We start from the raw sequence: 22,606 nt of genomic DNA on the forward strand, positions 1-22,606 counted from the left end.
TGTACATAGTCCCACCATTTTAGGGGACTAAGTATTAGGACAAATTCACTTCAGTCAATCAAATTTATGATTACATCCAGCTTGTGACTCTATAAACTTGTTGGCTGCATTTGCTATTTGTTTTGGATGTGTTTCAGATAATTCTTTTGTCCAATAGAAATTAATGGTAAATAATGTTGTCATTTTGGAGTCACTTTTATTGTAAATAAGAATTCATGTGGACGCTACTATGATTACGGATAGTCCTGAATGAATCATCAATAATGATGACWGAGAAAGTTAGACATACAAGTATCATACCCCCCAAAAGATGCTAACCTTCACTGACTGTTATCGTAACGGTGTGAGGTTGTCATGTCTTGGAGGGTATGCTATTTGTGCTTCTGTGACTTGATCACATTTATTTAACCTGCTATATGTGTGAAATTAGTTTCGGTATAGTTTAGGTTCAGTTTCGAGACAATTATCAGGGTGATTATTAACTGGGTATGGCACTTTCAGCTGTTGGGAGAAGCTTCAGCAGTTATAGTGTAAAAAGGATAGTTCATCCAAATAACATATTGGTTTCCTGACCCTGTAAGCAGTCTATGGATAAGGTATGACAGCAATCCATGCGCTGGTTTAGTTGGCACAGTTTCTACATGGTAATGTTTTAGCATTTGTGGCACAAATCTCATTCAAGTCATGGAATCAATATTAGCATTTTTCACGCATGTTCAAATCCTCTATTAGTGACTGTTGAGCTTCACAGTTKATTTTAGATTKTTTTGGATGATTTGGACATGATGCGCTAAAAATGCTGATATCGGTCCAATGGCTTGAATGGGATTTGTGCCACAAATGTTCATACGTTAGCATGTGGAAACAGTGCCAGGGAAACTAAACCAAAGCATAAATTGCTGTCATACCTTGTCGATTAACTGCTTACAGGGTAAGGAAACCAGTGTCATTTWGTAATTTGGGTTAACTATCCCTTTAAAAAGACTGTACAATTTCCAATGTAATGCATCTCAGTAGGAAYACAGCTTATTCACATAATGAAAAAATAACATATATTCTACAAATGACTTTTTAGAGTTACATGTTACATTTAGGGTTACATATTKATTTTTAGGCCACAACATGTGCTTCAGAAGTAGCTAGAATTCATATAGGCTATATCTCTTTTTATTTATAGCCCTAGCGCGTGCGCACACTCTCTCACTCACTCACACACACACACAGTCTCGTATAACTAACCTTGTGGGGACACATTTCAGTCCAATTCCAAATCCTATTTTCCCTAACACTAATCTTAACCCCAAAACTTAACCCTAATCCTAGCTCCTAACCCTAAAACAAACCCTAGCGCCTAACCCTAACACAAATTCTATCCTTAACCCTAACCTCCCTAGAAGTAGCATTTGACCTTGTGGGGGACTAACAAAATGCCCCACAATTGGTAAAAAAAATTATGTAATCTACTATTTTACACACGCACCCTTCCCAACATCTAAAAGAAATGTCCTCTCACTGTAAACTGCGTTTATTTTCAGCAAACTTAACGTGTAAATATTTGTATGAACATAAGATTCAACAACTGAGACATAAACTGAACAAGTTCCACAGACATGTGACTAACAGAAATGGAATAATGTGTCCCTGAACAAAGGGGGGGTCAAAGTGGACAGCAGCTGCATTAAGTACTGCAGTGCATCTCCTCCTCATGGACTGCACCAGATTTGCCAGTTTTTGCTGTGAGATGTTACCCCACTCTTCCACCAAGTCACCTGCAAGTTTCCAAACTTTCTGGGGGGAATGGCCCTAGCTCACCCTCCGATCCAACAGGTCCCAGATGTGCTCAATGGGATTGAGATCCGGGCTCTTCGCTGGTCATGGCAGAACACTGACATTCCTGTCTTGCAGGAAATCACGCACAGAACGAGCAGTATGGCTGGTGGCATTGTCATGCTGGAGGGTCATGTCAGGATGAGCCTGCAGAAAGATTACCACATGAGGGAGGAGGATGTCTTCCCTGTAACGCACAGTGTTGAGATTGCCTGCAATGACAGCAAGCTCAGTCCGATGATGCTGTGACACACCGCCCCAGACCATGACGGACCCTCCACCTCCAAATCGATCCTGCTCCAGAGTACAGGCCTCGGTGTAACGCTCATTCCTTCGACGATAAACACGAATCCAACTGTCACCCCTGGTGAGACGAAACCGCGACTCATCAGTGAAGAGCACTTTTTGGCAGTCTTGTCTGGTCCAGTGACGGTGGGTTTGCACCCGTAGGCGATGTTGTTTCTGGTGAGGACCTCCCTTACAACAGGCCTACAAGCCCTCAGTCCAGCCTCTCAGCCTATTGCGGACAGTCTGAGCACTGATGGAGGGATTGTGAGTTCCTGGTGTAACTCGGGCAGTTGTTGTTGCCATCCTGTACCTGTCCCGCAGGTGTGATGTTCGGATGTACCGATCCTGGGCAGGTGTTGTTACATGTGGTCTGCCACTGCGAGGATGATCAGCTGTCCGCCCTGTCTCCCTGTAGCGCTGTCTTATGCGTCTCACAGTACGGACATTGCCATGTATTGCCATGGCCACATCTGCAGTCCTCATGCCTCCTTGCAGCATGCCTAAGGCACGTTGAATGCAGATGAGCAGGGACCCTGGGCATCTTTCTTTTGGTGTTTTTCAGAGTCAGTAGAAAGGCCTCTTTAGTGTCCTAAGTTTTCATAACTTTGACCTTAATTGCCTACCATCTGTTAGTGTCTTAACGACCGTTCCACAGGTGCATGTTCATTAATTGTTTATGGTTCATCGAAAAGGCATGGGAAACAGTGTTTCAACACTTTACAATGAAGATCTGTGAAGTTATTTGGATTTTTACTAATTATCTTTGAAAGACAGGGTCCTGAAAAAGGGATATTACTTTTTTTGCTGAGTTTATTCTACTCATACAATGTGTGTTTTGTTTGTTGTAGAGTACAGGAGAGTGGGTCACTCCAGCTCCCGGTCGCGTCTCTCTCTGCTGCTCCAGTCCCCCAGCGCAAAGTTCCTGTGCAGCCCAGACTTCTTCACCATGCTGCATTCTACCCCTGTGAGTCTGGCTGCACAGGCCCTCAACCCTCACCTTTCACATTCTTATGGATCACCTTTGATCCCCCAGCTCTCACTTATCACGTCATATCTCTCAGTAGTTAACAATTTGCAAAAGTGTGTGGTAAGGGAACAGCTTTTTGGATTGAAATGCTGTTTTCAAATGTATGTCAAATGTTGCGTTGATCAGGTTAATTGAAGTAGAACAATGAGGTATGCTACCTGGGATTTCATTTCCCATTATGAGTCATCATTCTTCCCTTAATCTGTGTTTTATCAAAGCAATGACAACCCCATTTACAGAAGAGCCCGGAATTTCACATGTCCCTCTTTGACGACCTCATCAATCTGTTCCCTCCCTCCCTCCCTCCTCAGAGTGCCTACCGCATGTTTACGAGCAACACTTGCCTGAAGCACATGATCAGTAAGGTGCGTCGGGACGCCCACCACTATGAGCGCTACCAGCACAACAGGGACCTGGTGGCCTTTCTCAACATGTTCACTAACAAACAACTGGAGCTACCCAGGGGCTGGGAGATGAAGCACGACCAGTCCGGCAAGGTCTGGAAAACTGTGTATGGGGGTGGTGTGTGTGTGTGTGTGAATGTTTTAGTTTGTGCAATGACATGTGAATATACAGTGCATTTGGAAAGTATTCAGACCCCTTGACTTTTTCCACATTTTGTTACGTTACAACCTTATTCTAAAYTGGATTACATAAAAAAAATCCTCATCGATTTACACACAATACCCCATGATGACAAAGCAAAAACAGGTTATAAGAATTTTTTGCAAATGTATTAAAAATTAAAACATATACGTTATTTAAATAAGTATTCAGACCGTTTGCTTTGAGATTGCTATGTTTCCATTGATCCTCCTTGAGATGTTTCTACAACTTGATTGGAGTCAACCTGTGGAAAATTCAATTGATTGGTCATGGTTTGGAAAGGCACACACCTGGTCCCACATTTGACAGTGCAGGTCAGAGCAAAAACCAAGCCAGGTCGAAGCAATTGTCCATAATAAATGGAAGAAGTTTGGAACCACCAAGACTCTTCCTAAAGCTGGCCGCCTGGCCAAACTGAGCATTCGAGGAAGGAGGGCCTTGGTCAGGGAGGTGATCAAGAACCCAATGGTCACTCTGACAGAGCTCCAGAGTTCCTCTGTGGAGATGGGAGAACCTTCCAGAAGGACAAAAATCTCTGCAGCACTCCACCAAGCAAGCCTTTATGGTAGTGGCCAGATGGAAGCCACTCCTCAGTAAAAGTCACATGTCAGCCCGCTTGGAGTTTGCCAAAAGGCACCTAAAGAATCTCAGACCATGAGAAACCAGATTCTCTGGTCTGATGAAACCAAGATTGAACTCTTTGGCCTGAATGCCAAGTGTCACGTCTGGAGGAAACCTGGCACCATTGCTACGGTGAAGCATTGTGGTGGCATTATCAATCTGTGGGGGATGGAATTCAGCAGCAGGGACTGGAATACTAGTCAGGATTGAGGCACAGATGAACAGAGAAAAGTACAGAGAGATCCTTGATGAAAACCGGCTCCAGAGTGCTTAGGACCTCAGGTTGGGGCGAAGGTTCACCTTCAACAGGACAACGACCCTAAGCACACAGCCAAGACAACGCAGGAGTGGCTTCGGGAACAAGTCTCTGAATGTCCTTAAGTGGCCCAGCCAGAGCCCGGACTTGAACCTGATCGAACATCTCTGGAGAGACCTGGAAATACCTGTTCAGCGACTCTCCCCATCCAACCTGACAGAGCTTGAGGATCTGCAGAGAAGAATGGGAGAAACTCCCCGAATACAGGTGTGCCAAGCTTGTAGCGTCATACCCAAGAAAACTTGAGGCTGCAATCGCTGCCAAAGGTGCTTCAACAAAGTACTGAGTAAAGAGTCTGAATAGTTATGTAAATGTGATATTTCATTWAWWWWWWWWTTGAAATGAGCAAACGTTCCTAAAAAACGGTTATTGCTTTGTCATTATGGGGTATTGTGTGTGTAGGTTGATGAGGAAAAAAGTGTATTTAATCAATTTTAGAATACGGCTGTAACATAATGAAATATGGAAAAGGTCAAGGTGTCTGAATACTTAACGAATGCACTGTATAATATATGCAGTACCAGTCAAAAGTTTGGGCATACTCATTTTCAGGGTTTTTCTTTATTTTTTACTATGTTCTACATTGTAGGATAATAGTAAAGATGTCAAAACTAGGAAATAACACATATGGAATCATGTAGTAACCTAAAAAGTGATAAACAAATCTAGATATATTTGAGATTCTTCAAAGTAGTCACAATTTGCCTTGATGACAGTTTTGCACACTCTTGCAATGCTCTCAACCAGCTTCAATTTCTTTCCTTCTCAATGCCTTTGAGCCAATCAGTTGTGTTGTGACGTGACAAGGCAGGGGTGGTATACGGAAGATGGCTCTATTTGGTAAAAGACCAAGTTCATATTATGGCAAGAACAGCTCAAATAAGCATAGAGAAATTACAGTCAATCATTACTTTAAGACATGAAGGTCAGCCAATATGGAACATTTCAAGAACTTTGAAAGTTTCTTCAAGTGCAGTCGCAAAAACCATCAAGCGCTATGATGAAACTGTCTCTCATGAGGACCGCCACATGAAAGCAGCCCAAATAATTGCTTCACAGAGTTCAAGTAAGACACATCTCAACATCAACTGTTCAGAGGAGACTGTGAATCACGCCTTCATGGTTGAATTGCTGCAAAGAAACCACTACTACAGGACACCAATAATAAGAAGAGACTTGCTTTGGCCAAGAAACACGAGCAATGGACATTAGACCGGTGGAAATCTGTCCTTTTGGTCTGATGTTTCCAAATTTTGAAATGTTTGGTTCCAACCGCCTTGTCTTCCTGAGACGCAGGGTAGGTGAACGGATGATCTCTGCATGTGTGGTTCCCACCGTGAAGCATGGAGGAGGTGGTGTGGGGGTGCTTTGCTGGTGACACTGTCTGTGATTCATTTAGAATTCAAGGCACACTTAACCAGCATGGTAACCACAGTATTTTGCAGCGATACACCATCCCATCTGGTTTGCGCTTAGTTGGGACTATCATTTGTTTTTCAACAGGACAATGACCCAACACATCTCCAGGCTGTGTAAGGGCTATTTGACCAAGAAGGTGAGTGTTGCAGTGCTGCATCAGATGACCTGGCCTCCACAATCACCCGACCTCAACTCAATTGAGATGGTTTGGGATGAGTTGGACCGCAGAGTGAAGGAACAAGTGCTCAGCATGTGGGACTGTTGAAAAGACTGTTTGAAAAGCATTCCAGGTGAAGCTGGTTGAGAGAATGCCAAGGGTGTGCAAAGCTGTCATCAAGGCAAAGGGTGGCTACTTTGAAGAATCTCTAATATAAAGTATATTTTGATCAACCCTTTTTTGGGTTACTACATGATTCCATATGTGTTATTTCATAGTTGTGATGTCTTCACTATTATTCTACAATGTAGAAAATAGTAAAAATAAAGGACACTTGAATGAGTAGGTTTGGCAATTTTTTTTACTGGTACTGTATGTACACCTGCATGCATATACTGTAGTTTCTTTATCTATCTTACTGTACGTGGCTGGCTGTGTGTCTTCACAGCCCTTCTTTGTGGATCACAATCGTCGTTCCACAACCTTCATCGACCCGCGGTTCCCCCTACAGAGTGCACGCTCCACTGGCCTGTTGACCCACCGCCAGCACCTCAGCCGCCAACGCAGCCACAGCGCAGGCGAGGTGAGAGACTACTGCTGCATTCACACAGGCCACTTTAAAAAAGTCTGACCGGACTGCATGACTGCATGCTAACTAGTGGACTAACCTACATGTGGCTTGGCAGTTTGCCTGGCGTGTTTGAATTCATATAGCTGGTTTGAAGAACATGCCAACTAACATCCAAAAAAGAAAATACCGCTGCAGTGGATGATATTGTCCATCGGTCTCATCAGAATTTGCCATTGTCTTGCTGAAAATGTTACATCTGGTTTCATCTTGCCGTAATAAGTCGACTATGTGAATGCAGCAAACTGCTGTACTACTGCACCACTAATACAGGTTTGAGATCACCTCTAAATCTAGTCTATTACACCCACTGCACCACTGACACACTGGAATACTGGCCTGTGATCATAACTAAGACTTTAGCTGGTTTAACGAGACCAATATCAATCATAATGCTTATAGCAAGACTAATACTAGGTTAATAGAATGGACAAAAATTCATAATGTATCAAAAAGATTAAATTGGTTCCTAAAATGGGTGTAAGTAGTATGGTTTTCAATAGAAACAATGACAATGCTGAGTTTATGGCTGGGAGTTCCCTGATTGTGTCAATTGGTAGCAGCAGAGGGATCCGTCCTGACTCGGAGTGTCTCCTTGCAGGTGGTAGATGACACGCGAAACTCCAACCCACCTGTCATGCCCCGCCCCTCCAGCACCTTCAGTGGGTCCACTCGCAATCAATACCAGGACCTGGTGCCTGTGGGTGAGTACACACGCATGCACGGCAGGTAGCCTAGCAGTTAGTGTTGGGCCAGTAACCAAAAGATTGCTAGTTTAAATCCCTTTGCAGACAAGGTAAAAATTCTGCCCTTGAGCAAGGCACTTAACCCTAATTGCTCCACTTAAAGCTACAATTTGGTATATGACCAAATTCACATAGAAACATGAGTTATAGTCTTCCATTCCCATTGAAAGCAAGTCAAGAAGCGGTAGATCTATGTGTGCTATTTCTATGCTTCCCGTTCTGAAGTAGTTTTTTTTGTCTTTTGCTGTACTTTCGGTTTTGTACATCAGCTTCAAAACAGCTGAATATACAATATTTTGGTTATGGAAAATCTATTTCACAGCGGTTTAGATGGTACAATGATTCACCACACAATGACTGCTTGTTTTGTCACAAAACTGAAATTAGGCTATTTATTAGAATTCTAGCAACCCGGAAATGGCGGAGCGATTTCTGCATAGTGCATCTTTAACCCTAATTGCTCCAAGGGTCCCTGGCCACGACCCCACTCTCTGAGGGTGTCTCAAGGGGAGTTGGGATATGCAAAAAACATGTCCGTTTCACGCCTCAAACTCCTACAGGTTACCCACTTGTACATGCAGTGAAACAGGAAGAATATAAGCACCCTCTATTTAAACTTATTACACACACACACGTGCTATATACAGGGCTAACTTATGCACTAATAGACACAGTAATGTTGATATTTACACGGGTCTCTCCCCAGCCTACAATGACAAGATTGTGGCATTTCTACGGCAACCCAACATCATTGAGATCCTGCAGGAGAGGCAACCAGAACTCGTCAGGAACCACTCACTCAAGTAGGTCACCCCAATCACCATGGGAACCCTTTAATCAGATATTTAACCCTTAAGCTTAACCTCCTAAATGTATTATGATTATGCCAAACAGCAGTATCACGAATGTTAATGTGTTTGTCTGCAGGGAAAGGTTACAGTTCATTCGCAGCGAGGGTGTTTCTGGGCTTGCTCGTCTCTCTAGCGATGCTGACCTAGTCATTTTGCTCAGGTGGGACCTTTCTGTGTGTCTTTATGTGCTCATGTCTGTTTGTGACTGGTGTTTGGTGTATGTTTGTGTGTACGAGAAGGTATTGCGTGTATGTCTGTCTGTGTGAGAGTGAGAATTTAAGTACTCCTCTCTCCCTTAGCCTGTTTGATGAGGAGGTCATGTCCTATGTGCCACCTGCTGCCTTACTGCACCCTAGCTACTGCTCCTCCCCTCAAAGCTCCCCTGGTGAGACCACACACACACATATATTTTCTCCTCATGCCCTTCTTCCCTTAGTCTTGCTTCTAATCGAAACTATCCATCCAAGGAAGGGCAAGATAATGAGAAAAAGCCTTGAGCCGTAAAAGTTGCTTAGCGCTCTCAATTTAGTGAAGTTTAGTGTTTTTTTTTCTGAACCAATTCTATGCTAATAAAAGTTGTAATAGTGAGATACAATTACGATATTCTGAGGAACTTGTCTATTTTTTTTGTCTATTTTTCATTCTCCTCTTCCTCCTCCTCCCGCCCCTCTCTCAGGTACTCAGAGAGCTAATGCACGTGCCCCTGCCCCGTACAAACGTGACTTTGAGGCCAAACTGAGAAACTTCTATCGCAAGCTGCAGACAAAGGGCTATGGCCAGGGACCTGGGAAAGTCAAGTGAGTACTTGATGACGTCATTCAACAGGTTGAGAGAACTGCTAAATTTCAGCAGTATTCTGACATGGAATCACTGGTCACTTTAATAATGGAACACTAGTCACTTTAATAGTGTTTACATACTGTTTTACTCATTTCATATGTATATACTGTATATACTGTTCTATTCTACTGTATTTTAGTCAATGCCACTCTGACATTGCTCATCCTAATATTGATTTATTTCTTAATTCCATTTTACTTTTAGATTTGTGTGTATTGTTGTGAATTGTTAGGAATTACTGCATTGTTGGAGCCAGGAACACAAGCATTTCGCTACACTCGCAATGACATCTGTTAAATATGTGTATGTGACCAATAAAATTTGATTTGTTCATTCCTAAACTGTGTGCGCGTGTGCTGTGCGTTCGTTCATGACTGTCTGGCTGTTTTTCCTTCTTCCAGATTGATCGTTCGCAGAGATCACCTGTTGGAGGATGCCTTCAATCAGATCATGTGCTACTCCCGCAAAGACCTGCAGAGGAGTAAGCTGTATGTCAGCTTTGTGGGAGAGGAAGGGTGAGTGTTGCCTTTGTGGTTTAGGTCTTTTAATATTTTCTACACGTTACCTTAAGTTTGCTCATTTGCATCGGTTGTTATGTTGTCTCTGTGTACATAGTTTATTTTCCACAATCTCAATACATGATTTATGAAACGTGTGTGTGTGTTATAGGCTGGACTACAGCGGCCCTTCGAGGGAGTTCTTCTTCTTGGTGTCAAGGGAGTTGTTTAACCCTTACTACGGTCTGTTTGAGTACTCCGCCAACGACACCTACACTGTGCAGATCAGCCCCATGTCTGCCTTCGTGGACAACCATCACGAGTGGTGAGTGACAAGTTTACACTACCATGATGGATGGACATGCGGGTGGTCGGATGTAGGAAGACAGACATGCTGTAGATAAAATAAGGAACAAAGACGCAGATCGACCTATAATAACATCTGACTTGTCATTGTATACTGTACATACTGTACTGTATTGCACCTAGCAATGTTGCTCTCTTCCAGGTTTCGTTTCAGTGGGCGTATCCTGGGCCTGGCTCTGATCCACCAGTATCTGTTGGATGCCTTCTTTACCCGCCCGTTCTACAAGGGCCTGCTGCGTATGTAAGTGTCCCAATCAGGTCCACTTAGCTAGCAAATGGATAGGGATCCTATCACCATGAACACCACATTTTTATAGGTTTGACAATGCAACCACCCTGGCAAATTGCCACTTATGCTTTAGCATAAAATAAATGATATGACAAATACACACATCACTATTTTTTAGGTAGTAACTACTGAACTGGAAGAAGCTGAACAGATAGGATTTGGTTAGATTGATTTGACTTTTTAGTTATTCAGTTACCATGCTTTCATTATGTGGTTGATATACACTCTGGAAAACATCATGCTAAATTACTAAAATGTTAATATAAGACTTAGTTATGAGATACATTTTTCACCTCTGTTGACCTTTGACCCCTACAGCCCGTGTGACCTGAGTGACCTGGAGTTCCTGGACGAGGAGTTCCACCAGAGTTTACAGTGGATGAAGGACAACGACATCGAGGACATGCTGGACCTCACCTTCACCGTCAACGAGGAGGTCTTCGGGCAGGTGTGTGTGTATGCTTGGTGTTTTGAATAATTCATGTATTGTATGTATCTTCAATCATTTTAGACTACATACACTACCCTGCATTTGATATGTAATTGCTTGTTGCAATGTGTTGTATTTGGGGGTGAATCCTGACTTTACTTAGTCATTCATTGATGTCAATGGTAAGGTAGGATTCACCCTATATTGTGTTTCTATCTTTACGGCCCTATAGATCACAGAGAGAGAGCTGAAGCCAGGCGGTGCAGGTATTCCAGTGTCAGAGAAGAATAAGAAGGAGTACATCGAGCGCATGGTTAAGTGGCGCATCGAAAGGGGTGTGGCTCAGCAGACTGAGAGCCTGGTGCGAGGCTTCTATGAGGTAGGGCCCTGTGTTTTGCGCAATCATGTGACATAGCAAGATTTTATCCTGTCTTTTAAGCCTTAGCCAGAAATGAGAATTACAGCAAAATCTAAGCAATTGTCTGAGGATGGTGCTGGAACATCTGACATAAAAAGAAAAGGGGACAGTTTGATGAAAATAAAGGTTAAAATCCAGGTTGTGACATAGTTGCACATAACACAGGGCCCTATGACATCACACACATCATTGATAATGGTCCATCATTGTCATATGTATTGGTCAAGTGGCATTGTATCTGCATAATGATGCAGCGCTACGTCAGGTATTGTGTAATAGATAATGATGCAGCAAGTGGTAATTTATCTGAAATAGATAATCATGCATGCCAATAACAATTAATGTGGTTACTCCTAATGTATTAGGAGTATATTAGTATTGTGATATGTATTGGCCAGGTGGTAATGTCTCTGTAATAGAAAACGTATCAGAATTGTGACATGTGTTGGTCAGGTGGTGGACGTGAGGCTGGTGTCTGTGTTTGATGCCAGAGAGCTGGAGCTGGTGATTGCTGGCACTGCAGAGATCGACCTGGCCGACTGGAGGAACAACACAGAGTACAGAGGAGGTAGAGACAGGGGAGCAGTGGGGGGCAGTCTTAGCCTCGGAGAGTCAGACGGTGTGGGGGCACATTTTTTCCAGCCAAGTAGTAACGCCCCTGATTTATATTAATCATCTAATGTTAGTCTTTAAAGATTTAGATCATGACTTTGATGGGATCAGGTGTTTACTGCTTGGCTCCGCACAACTCATGGGCAACACTTTTGTTACAGATTGTGCTTCTAAGAACAGCAGGCTTATTTTGGTCTACGGCTGATCGGTACACCTTTCATCTTTCTCCCCAGGTTACCATGACAACCACATAGTCATCCGCTGGTTCTGGGCAGCAGTGGAGAGGTTCAACAATGAGCAGAGACTCCGACTGCTGCAGGTACTACTTTTCAAGGGACACTCCAATAGACTTTGATACTGACGAAAGGCTGAGCTCCCCAGTCTTAACTTTGCTAACTCTTTATTTTTCAGCCCTGTTACCACTGGTATTTATCTGGTATTGAAGGTGATATTATTTGGTAACATTTGGAACTTCCTGGTACAATTAATCCCCTAGTGACCGATAAATAATTCTGAGTAATATTGACATAATTGCCCTGTTAACATGTAGTTTCTCAGCGAATACCTGGTCATGAGGCACTGTAAAATAAAATGTTACCTAAACTGGGATTGTATATGTCTCCTTAGTTTGTGACAGGCACCTCCAGTATTCCCTATGAGGGCTTTGCCTCCCTCAGAGGTAGCAATGGACCACGAAGGTTCTGTGTGGAGAAGTGGGGCAAAATCACCTCCTTACCCAGGTATAGTACACCCCTCTGTCTGTCCATGTTTGCCTACCTGTCTATATGAGCTATTTGTGTGTGTGTGAGATGTGTGCACATAAATTAGTGTGTATGCAGTGCGTGTACAGTCGTGGCCAAACATTTTGAGAATGACACAAATATACATTTTCACAAAGTCTGCTGCCTCAGTTTGCATGATGGCAATTTGCATATACTCCAGAATGTTATGAAGAGTGATCAGATGAATTGCAATTAATTGCAAAGTCCCTCTTTGCTATGCAAATGAACTGAATCCCCAAAAAACATTTCCACTTCATTTCAGCCTTGCCACAAAAGGACCAGCTGACATCATGTCAGTGATTCTCTCGTTAACACAGGTGTGAGTGTTGAGAAGGACAAGGCTGGAGATCACTGTCATGCTGATTGAGTTTGAATAACAGACTGGAAGCTTCAAAAGGAGGGTGGTGCTTGGAATCATTGTTCTTCCTCTGTCAATCATGGTTACCTTCAAGGAACCACGTGCCGTCATCATTGCTTTGCACAAAAAGGGCTTCACAGGCAAGGATATTGCTGCCAATAAGATTGCAACTAAATCAACCATTTGTCGGATCTTCAAGAACTTCAAGGAGAGCAGTTCAATTGTTGTGAAGAAGGCTTCAGGGGGCCCAAGAAAGTCCAGCAAGCGCCAGGACCGTCTCCTAAAGTTGATTCAGCTGCGGGATCGGGGCACCACCAGTACAGAGCTTGCTCAGGAATGGCAGCAGGCAGGTGTGAGTGCATTTGCATGCACAGTGAGGTAAAGACTTTTGGAGGATGGCCTGGTGTCAAGAAGGGCAGCAAAGAAGCCACTTCTCTCCAGGAAAAACATCAGGGACAGACTGATATTCTGCAAAAGGTACAGGGATTGGACTGCTGAGGACTGGGGTAAAGTAATTTTCTCTGAATCCCCTTTCAGATTGTGTGGGGCATCCGGGGAAAAAGTGTCACGATCGTCTTGCGGTGAGAGAGAGGACCAAGGCGCAGCGTGTGAAAAATACATCTTCTCTTTATTTTGAAGATGAACAAACTAAACAAAAACAACAAACAGACGAACGTGAAGCTATGCAAGAACTAGTGCACACATGCAACATAGAACATAGACAATTACCCACAAATGCATGATGCCCATGGCTGCCTTAAATATGGCTCCCAATCAGAGACAAATGAAAGACATCTCTCTCTGATTGAGAACCACTCAGGCAACCATAGACATACCTAGAAACATTCACTCAACACAAACTCATACACTAAACCCAACACCCCCTTTACCATATAACCACCCAAAACGACAAAACACAAACATTCCCCATGTCACACCCTGACCTAACTAAAATAATAAAGAAAACAAAGAGCAACTTCTCCCAACCATCCAGGAACAGTTTGGTGATGAACAATGCCTTTTCCAGCATGATGGAGCAAGTGATAACTAAGTGGCTCGGGGGAACAAAACATCGATATTTTGGGTCCATGGCCAGGAAACTCCCCAGACCTTAATCCCATTGAGAACTTGTGGTCATTCCTCAAGAGGCGGGTGGACAAACAAAACCCCACAAATTCTGACAAACTCCAAGCATTGATTATGCAAGAATGGGCTACCATCAGTCAGGATGTGGCCCAGAAGTTAATTGACAGCATGCCAGGGCGGATTGCAGAGGTCTTGAAAAAGAAGGGTCAACACTGCAAATATTGACTCTTTGCATCAACTTCATGTAATTGTCAATAAAAGCCTTTGACACTTATGAAAAGCTTGTAATTATTCTTCAGTATTCCATAGTAACATCTGAAAAAAATATCTAAAGACACTGAAGCAGCAAGCTTTGTGAAAATTAATATTAACATTCTCAACTTTTGGCCACGACTGTATATTATGCGCTTCTGTCAGTGCGCTCCTCTCATTATCGGTCTGCCTCTCTACAGGGCTCACACATGCTTTAACCGTCTGGACCTCCCGCCGTACCCTTCGTTCTCCATGCTCTATGAGAAGATGCTGACAGCCGTGGAGGAAACCAGCACCTTTGGCCTGGAGTAAACTCTCCAAAATGGCTGCCACAGCCAGGGGTCGAATTGGGAAAGAACAATGGTGGAGAGGAAATCCTGTCACCTTAGCTTGAGGCGAGACAGTACTCACAGTACACAATGGAAACTGAATAGACATCTACCAGAAATTATCATTTTAGAGAAGCAACAAAACCTTTGGGGACAATTTCACCACCAAGACAATCCCAATTTTGCCCCCCCCCCCCCCCCCCCCCACGGCTTGGCTATACCTCCCGCCTCCATGATCCCACACTTCCTGGAATCACGTTACTGTTCCATTACCTGCACTGATGCCCTCCATTTGATTCCTGTGTACAACAACCACTCTTGTGCTTTATCTCTTATCTGTTTATTGGCCTTGGTTACTGTATCCCCTTTTTCCTACAGGGGCTCAGCCTGCCCTTCAAGTCCAGAGACACCTCTTCCTAATACCCTATGCTTCCTCCTGGATTGACCCCCTGCTCTGGACCTCGGAACTGTATCTTTCTACTCTGGGACTGGAGACTATGTACACTATAATACATCATGGACTAATTCCTTGTCTTCAAACACACACTTATTCACTCTCACACACTTTCAAGATGACTCTCATGATTATTTTCTGAGGGGATTAAATTGTATGTCACAGCTCCTAAGGTGCACCAAAGGCATTGACTCACTCCAAAACACATTGTACTTCTCTTCGTATGCTAGACTACATGAGCAAGGCTCTAAAACTGGCACACACTAACTCACGATAACGAATACAATTGTAGGGTCACTCTTTTTCAAAATAAATGAGATGCACTTTCTCATACACATATGTAGCTCCACACACACACACACTGAGACATTGCCTAACACGGCTCTATTTCTCACTAATGATATTGRCTCCCATCCACTGAACTGATGAATGTATCACATAAAAGACTGAATGTATGAAACTTCAGCACCTCTGGCTTGCAGTAGTAGGAGGACTGAGGAGCCTTTGCGGCCAAAGAAAAATAAACACCGGAGCCGCACCAGGAAGTTTATCACCTAAAATTTGTGGAATATGGAAGCCAAGACTGAAAGTGGCACCGGACACGTGCCTTGTTATGAGAGACACTTTCACTCAGTGTTTTGAGGAGGGTTGGTTGGGGACCCGATAGTGGGGCGCACCCATTTCTTCCTCTTGGGTCACAGCCGAAAAGTTGTAACGAGAGACTTTGTAATGTTTATTTGGTCGGTCAAAAGAACATTCAAATGGCTTTAGGTGTGTTACACACAACAAAAACAGAGCTACAACTCTTAATTGTATTCTAAAATAGTTCCAGGATACAAACACGAGGGCAGCACATGATATGGTACTTATTACTTCAGTACCGTACACACAGCTATGGAAGCATCTATAAGCTCGGGACATACACTACACACCTACACAGATGCTTATGATCTTTTGAAAGCACGTGTTCATCCTGGTTTTGGACTTCTCAGTGCATAACCCCTACCCAACGGACTCATTCAGACACACACACACACACGTGTACACAGACACACACCCTTTTTATGTGTGTACGCATGATTACAACTACTGTACAGAGGTCTGTGCGAGCTAGACAGACAACCCGGGCTGGAAGCCCCACTGTGATGCATTGTGGAGGAAGCCTTCATATCTCAGCCTGGCTTGAAACTGCATGCAAGGTCCATCTAAGCAACTCTGTGAGCTGCACTGAGTCCGGGACCCCTAGATGGTGTTGTGTTATATCTCGATATTTGCATGCCGAAATAGTGCAACACAAGTCTGACCTTAATAGCTTTTGCATGAGGATATCGCTATCGATGTTGAGAAAAGGGCGGGAGGAGCCAGATAAGAACTGTAGGGTATGCTGCTATCATGCGTTATAAATGTGTCCGTGATGAGGTGGACGCGGTCAAATAAATATTTAGGTTTTGTGCCACATTGTTTATGGCTTCACAATTGTGAAATGTTATAAGCATTATGTTTGTTTATATGACGGGTTATGACTCGTGTTACCGAAGTACTATGGCAACACACATTAAGGGAATTGTTTTTGTTACATTCATGAGATCACCTGTCTTGATGAGAGGTTAGAGGTCATGGTTCATGGCTACACAGAGAACCACACGGTGTGTGCTGGTCCTGTATGTCTCATCCTTGTGTACTTGTATGTCTGCACCTGTTGTGGGTGTGTGTAAATATATATTTTGCACCGAATGTACCAAAGGTTTGGGGCTTGCATAGTCAACCATGTCTCCCTAATTCTGTCAGGTTGACAGAATTAGGAATGACCCCAGCCTCGGCTACACATCCCCTTGAGTTTAGAGGGGCAGCTTCATGGCATGCCCAGTAACCCTTCACAACAGGGTTTAAATCATTTCTGCCAATCAATACGTTTTCCATTTTTCTTCTGCTGCAAATGTCCAAATAAGAATAAAGTCAGTTTGCTCCTCACCCAATGAGGACAAAGCTCACCGCCACCACCACTCCCCATGGCTGATCAATTACCAATAGGATTGGACATCTGTGTCAGAACTACACTCTATGCAAAAGCTCCTGTATCTCTCCATTTCACCACCATTATTGTATTAAAAGACTGACAAATGTCAAGTTTTAATTGGTGAGTTTTAATTAGCGATACATGAATGCGTGTTTTCTTTCTGTGTATCTTTTGAGAGATGAACCAGGGGCTCAGCTAGTGGGCCCAACGCTTAGAGAGCAGCAGATGAAGATCTACAGCATAGAATGGACATGGTTTTCTGTTCTATAAGATAGAGAATATCTCCTTCTATCCTATATATTTATTTCTGCAGAAATAAACAAACACATCTTATTTTAACTGTGCATTCCACAAACAACATCTATAGGAAAATACCCAGGCCCAACTAAACAATTCAAAGGCAAAGTATGTTTTTTTGCTGATCAATGGTGTTCAGCTTTTTGTGCAATACATGTCAGAATGACCCTGTCCTAGGGAGACAATTGTTCTGTGATCAGATAACACAATGTTATTCTCTTTCAAGTAATCGTTTCAGTATTTCACTTATGGGATACGCCCCCAGCGTATTCTTCAGAAGCCTTTGCTAAACTACACCAGCCATGATTGGCTGGACGTCGAGACGTGTGCGTCGGGGAAGGGTGTCCCTCCTACACTATAAAAGGTCAGACACAGCGTCTCTAAGTCATTGAAACACCTCTTCTCGCTTCTCATCAGAAAGCTTACCTCGACACGGCTGCATTTTCCAGAGTTAGCTAAACTGTTCACAGCCGTGAGCTTAGAACTCGCTCGCCGGGCCCGATTCTCTGGATTGTGCGGAGGTGGCAATTTTCCTTTTCCTTCACCATAGAGGAAAATTCTTAGAGGGAGGAACGGGTACAGCTGTGACACGGCTATCTCGTTCACGACAAAGTTTGGCTGTATCCCAACAGTGACTAGTCGTTAGCAAGCTAGCCACCACGCTAACTAGCTTTTGTGGTTTTACTTAGAAAATGTTTTTAATAGCTACACTAAGCTATCTTTTCTAATCTGTCATTTTGGAAACGATATCCGGCCATTCGACTGCCACAGAGTGAAAGCTAAAACATAGCATCCCAGCTATGGCAACAAAAGCATCTCCCACTCCAAACGAGGGGAAGCTCCTGGCACGAATCTGCACCTGTGGAAACAAGATATCGGCCAAAGACACCCACTTGGTGTGCTCCGCTTGCCTTGAGCTGCAACATGGCCAGGAAGTGTCAGCCTCCCTTGGCTCCTGTCCACACTGTACCCTCTTCACTGTGACTATTGCATTTGAGAAATTGCCAAAAACCTAAGATCTCGTACAAAGCTGTGTACTACTCCCTTCACAGAACAGCGCAAACTGGCTCCAACCAGAATAGATAGTGAAATGGGAGGCCCCAGTGCAAAACTGAGCAAGAGGACAAGTACATTAGAGTGTCTAGTTTGAGAAACAGACGCCTCACAAGTCCTCAACTGGCAGCTACATTAAATAGTACCCGCAAAACACCAGTCTCAACGTCAACAGTGAAGAGGCGACTCCGGATGCTGGCCTTCTAGGCAGAGTTGCAAAGAAAAAGCCATATCTCAGACTGGCCAATAAAAAGAAAAGATTAAGAATGGCAAAAGAACACAGACACTGGACAGAGGAAGATCGGAAAAAGTGTTATGGACAGACACATCTAAGTTTGAGGTGTACGGATCCCAAAGAAGAACATTCGTGAGACGCAGAAAAAATGTAAAGATGCTGGAGGAGTGCTTGAACCATCTGTCAAGCATGGTGGAGGCAATGTGATGGTCTGGGGGTGCTTTGGTGGTGGTAAAGTGGGAGATTTGTACAGGGTAAAAAGGATCTTGAAGAAGGAAGGTTATCACTCCATTTTACAACGCCATGCCACACCATGTGGACGGCACTTAATTGGAGCCAGTTTCCTCCTACAACAGGACAATGACCCAAAGCACAGCGCCAAACTATATAATAACTATTTAGGGACGAAGCAGTCAGCTGGCCAGCACAGTCACCGGATCTCAACCCTATTGAMCTGTTGTGGGAGCAGCTTGACAGTATGGTACGTAAGAAGTACCCATCAAGCCAATCCAACGTGTGGGAGGTGCTTCAGGAAGCATGGGGTGACATCTCTTCAGATTACCTCAACAAACTGACAACTAGAATGCCAAAGGTCTGCAAGGATGTAATTGCTGCAAATGGAGGATTATTTGAGTAAAGCAAAGTTTGAAGGACACAATTATTATTTCAATTAAAAATCATTATTTATAACCTTGTCAACGTTTTGACTATATTTACTATTCATTTTGCAACTTATTTCATGTATGTTTACTTGGAAAACAAGGACATTTCTAAGTGACCCCAAACTTTTGAACGGTAGTGTAGTATGTATATTTGTAAACAACAGCTGGTGCATGAAATCTAAGGAAGTCTCAAGGTTTTGCTCGCCTGAGGTAGAGTATCTCATGATAAACTGTAGACCACACTATTTACCAAGACAGTATTCATCTATATTCTTCGTAACTGTCTATTTACCACCATAAACCGATGCTGGCACTAAGACCACACTCAATGAGGTGTATACGGCCATAAGCAAACAGCAAAATGCTCATCCAGAGGCGGTGCTTCTAGTGGCCAGGGACTTTAATGCAGGGAAACTTTAATCCGTTTTACCATAATTCTACCAGCATATTAAATGTGCGACCAGAGGGGAAAAAACTCTAGACGACCTTTACTCCACACACAGAGACGCGTACAAAGCTCTCCCCTGCCCTCCATTTGGCAAATCTGACCATAATTCTATCCTCCTGTTTCCTGCTTACAAGCAAAAACTAAAGCAGGAAGTACCAGTGACTCGCTCAATACAGAAGTGGTCAGATGACATGGATGCTATGCTACAGGACTGTTTTGCTAGCACAGACTGGAATATGTTCCGGGATTTTTCCGATGGCATTGAGGAGTACACCAAATCTGTCACTGGCTTCATCAATAAGTGCATCGATGACGTCGTCCCAACAGTGACTGTAAGTACATACCCCAACCAGAAGCCATGGATGACAGGCAACATCCGCACTGAGCTAAAGAGTAGAGCTGATGCTTTCAAGGAGCGGGACTCTAACCCGTAAGCTTATAAGAAATCCGACGAACCATCAAACAGCCAAAGCGTCAATACAGGACTAAGATTGAATGGTACTATACTGGCTTCGACACTTGTCAGATGTGGCAGGGCTTGCAAACTAGTACAGACTACAAAGGGAAGCACAGCTGCGAGCTGCCCAGTGACACAAGCCTACCAGATGAGCTAAATTACCTCTGTGCTCATTTTGAGGCAAGTAACACTAAAACATGCATGAGAGCATCAGCTGTTCCGGACGACTGTGATCACGCTCGCTGTAGCCGATGTAAGACCTTTTAAACAGGTCAACATTCACAAGGCAACAGGGCCAGACGGATTACCATGACGTGTACTCTGAGTATGCACAGACCAACTGGCAAGTGTCGTCACTGACATTTTCAACCTCTCCCTGACGGAGTCTGTAATACCAACACCCTGGACCCACTCCAATTTGCATACCACCCCAACAGATCCACAGATGATGTAATCTCTATTGCACTCCACACTGCCCTTTCCCACCTGGACAAAAGGAACATCTATGTGAGAATGCTATTAATTGAAAACAGCTCAGCGTTCAACACCATAGTGCCCTCAAAGCTCATCACTAAGCTAAGGACCCTGGGACTAAACACCTCCCTCTGCAACTGGATCCTGGACTTCCTGATGGGCTACCCCCAGGTGGTAAGGGTAGGTAACAACACATCCGCCACGTTGATCCTCAACACGGGGGCCCCTCCTGTACTCCCTGTTCACTCATGACTGTGTGCCAGGCACGACTCCAACACCATCAAGTTTGCCTACCACACAACAGTGGTAGGCCTGATCACCCACAATGATGAGATAGGGAGGAGGTCAGAGACCTAGTCGTGTGGTGCCAGGACAACAACCTCTCCCGCTATGTGATCAAGACAAAGGACATGATTGTGGACTACAGGAAAAGGAGGACTGAGCAGGACCCCATTCTCCTCAACGGGGCTATAATGGAGCAGGTTGAGAGCGTCAAGTTCCTTGGCGTCCACATCAACAACAAACTATCATGGTCCAAACACACCAAGAACGCCGTGAATAGGGCACAACAAAGCCTATTCCCCCTCAGGAGACTGAAAAGATTTGGCAATGGACCTCAGATCCTCAAAAGGTTCTATAGCTGCACAATCGAGAGCATCCTGACTGGTTGCATCACTGCTTGGTATGGCAACTGCTCGTCCTCCGACCGCAAGGCACTACAGAGGGTAGAGCGTACGGCCCAGTACATCACTGGGGCCAAGCTTCCTGCCATCCAGGACCTCTACCAGGCGGTGTCAGAGGAAGGCCCTAAAAATTGTCAAAGATTCCAGCCACCCTAGTCATAGAATGTTCTCTCTGCTACCGCACGTGAAGCGGAGCACCAAGTCTAGGTATAAAGACTTCTTAACAGCTTCTATCACCAAGCCATAAGACTCCTGAACAGCTAATCAAATGGCTACCCAGACTATTTTCATTTCCCCCCCCTTTACGCTGCTGCTACTCTGTTTATTATCTATTCATAGTCACTTAAACTCTACCTACATAACTAAATAAATAACTTCACAGATCTTCATTGTAAAGGGTTTAAACACTGTTTCCCATGCTTGTTCAATGAACCATAAACAATTAATGAACATGCACCTGTGGAACGGTTGTTAAGACACTAACAGCTTACAGACGGTAGGCAATTAAGGTCACAGTTATGAAAACATAGGACACTAAAGAGGCCTTTCTACTGACTCTGAAAAACACCAAAAGAAAGATGCCCAGGGTCCCTGCTCATCTGCGTGAACGTGCCTTAGGCATGCTGCAAGGAGGCATTGCAATGTCCGTACTGTGAGACTCCTAAGCCAGCGCTACAGGGAGACAGGACGGACAGCTGATCGTCCTCGCAGTGGCAGACCACGTGTAACAACACCTGCACACTATCGGTACATCCGAACACCACACCTGCGGGACAGGTACAGGATGGCAACAACAACTGCCCGAGTTACACCAGGAACGCACAATCCCTCCATCAGTGCTCAGACTGTCCACAATAAGCTGAGAGAGGCTGGACTGAGGGCTTGTAGGCCTGTTGTAAGGCAGGTCCTCACCAGACCTCACAAGGCAACAACGTCGCCTATGGGCACAAACCCATCGTCGCTGGACCAGACAGGACTGGCAATAAGTGCTCTTCACTGACGAATCGCGGTTTTGTCTCACCAGGGGTGATAGTAGGATTAGAGTTTGTCGTCGAAGGAATGAGCGTTACACCGAGGCTTG

The 22,606-nt window shown here is 44.1% G+C and overlaps 1 protein-coding gene across 2 annotated transcripts in view; it reads left to right on the forward strand.

The window, feature by feature from the left end:
* Positions 1-17,326, forward strand: part of LOC111959912 (E3 ubiquitin-protein ligase HECW2-like) — a 41,196-nt gene extending 23,870 nt beyond the window's left edge. Inside the window, exons 14-30 of one of the 2 annotated variants that reach the window (XM_023981759.2) lie at positions 2,964-3,079; positions 3,454-3,639; positions 6,710-6,844; positions 7,491-7,593; positions 8,342-8,438; positions 8,563-8,646; positions 8,786-8,871; positions 9,163-9,283; positions 9,728-9,841; positions 9,996-10,148; positions 10,332-10,430; positions 10,797-10,926; positions 11,141-11,287; positions 11,780-11,894; positions 12,172-12,257; positions 12,566-12,678; positions 14,617-17,326. In XM_023981759.2, coding sequence (XP_023837527.1) covers positions 2,964-3,079; positions 3,454-3,639; positions 6,710-6,844; positions 7,491-7,593; positions 8,342-8,438; positions 8,563-8,646; positions 8,786-8,871; positions 9,163-9,283; positions 9,728-9,841; positions 9,996-10,148; positions 10,332-10,430; positions 10,797-10,926; positions 11,141-11,287; positions 11,780-11,894; positions 12,172-12,257; positions 12,566-12,678; positions 14,617-14,728 — 1,997 coding nt within the window. In that variant the 3' untranslated portion in view covers positions 14,729-17,326. The remainder of the gene's footprint in view (positions 1-2,963; positions 3,080-3,453; positions 3,640-6,709; positions 6,845-7,490; positions 7,594-8,341; positions 8,439-8,562; positions 8,647-8,785; positions 8,872-9,162; positions 9,284-9,727; positions 9,842-9,995; positions 10,149-10,331; positions 10,431-10,796; positions 10,927-11,140; positions 11,288-11,779; positions 11,895-12,171; positions 12,258-12,565; positions 12,679-14,616) is intronic. The other variant, XM_023981760.2, reaches the window with a different exon arrangement.
* Positions 17,327-22,606: the final 5,280 nt, after the last annotated feature.

Source organism: Salvelinus sp. IW2-2015, linkage group LG36 (assembly GCF_002910315.2).
Source record: "Salvelinus sp. IW2-2015 linkage group LG36, ASM291031v2, whole genome shotgun sequence".
NCBI classification, from domain to species: domain Eukaryota; kingdom Metazoa; phylum Chordata; class Actinopteri; order Salmoniformes; family Salmonidae; genus Salvelinus; species Salvelinus sp. IW2-2015.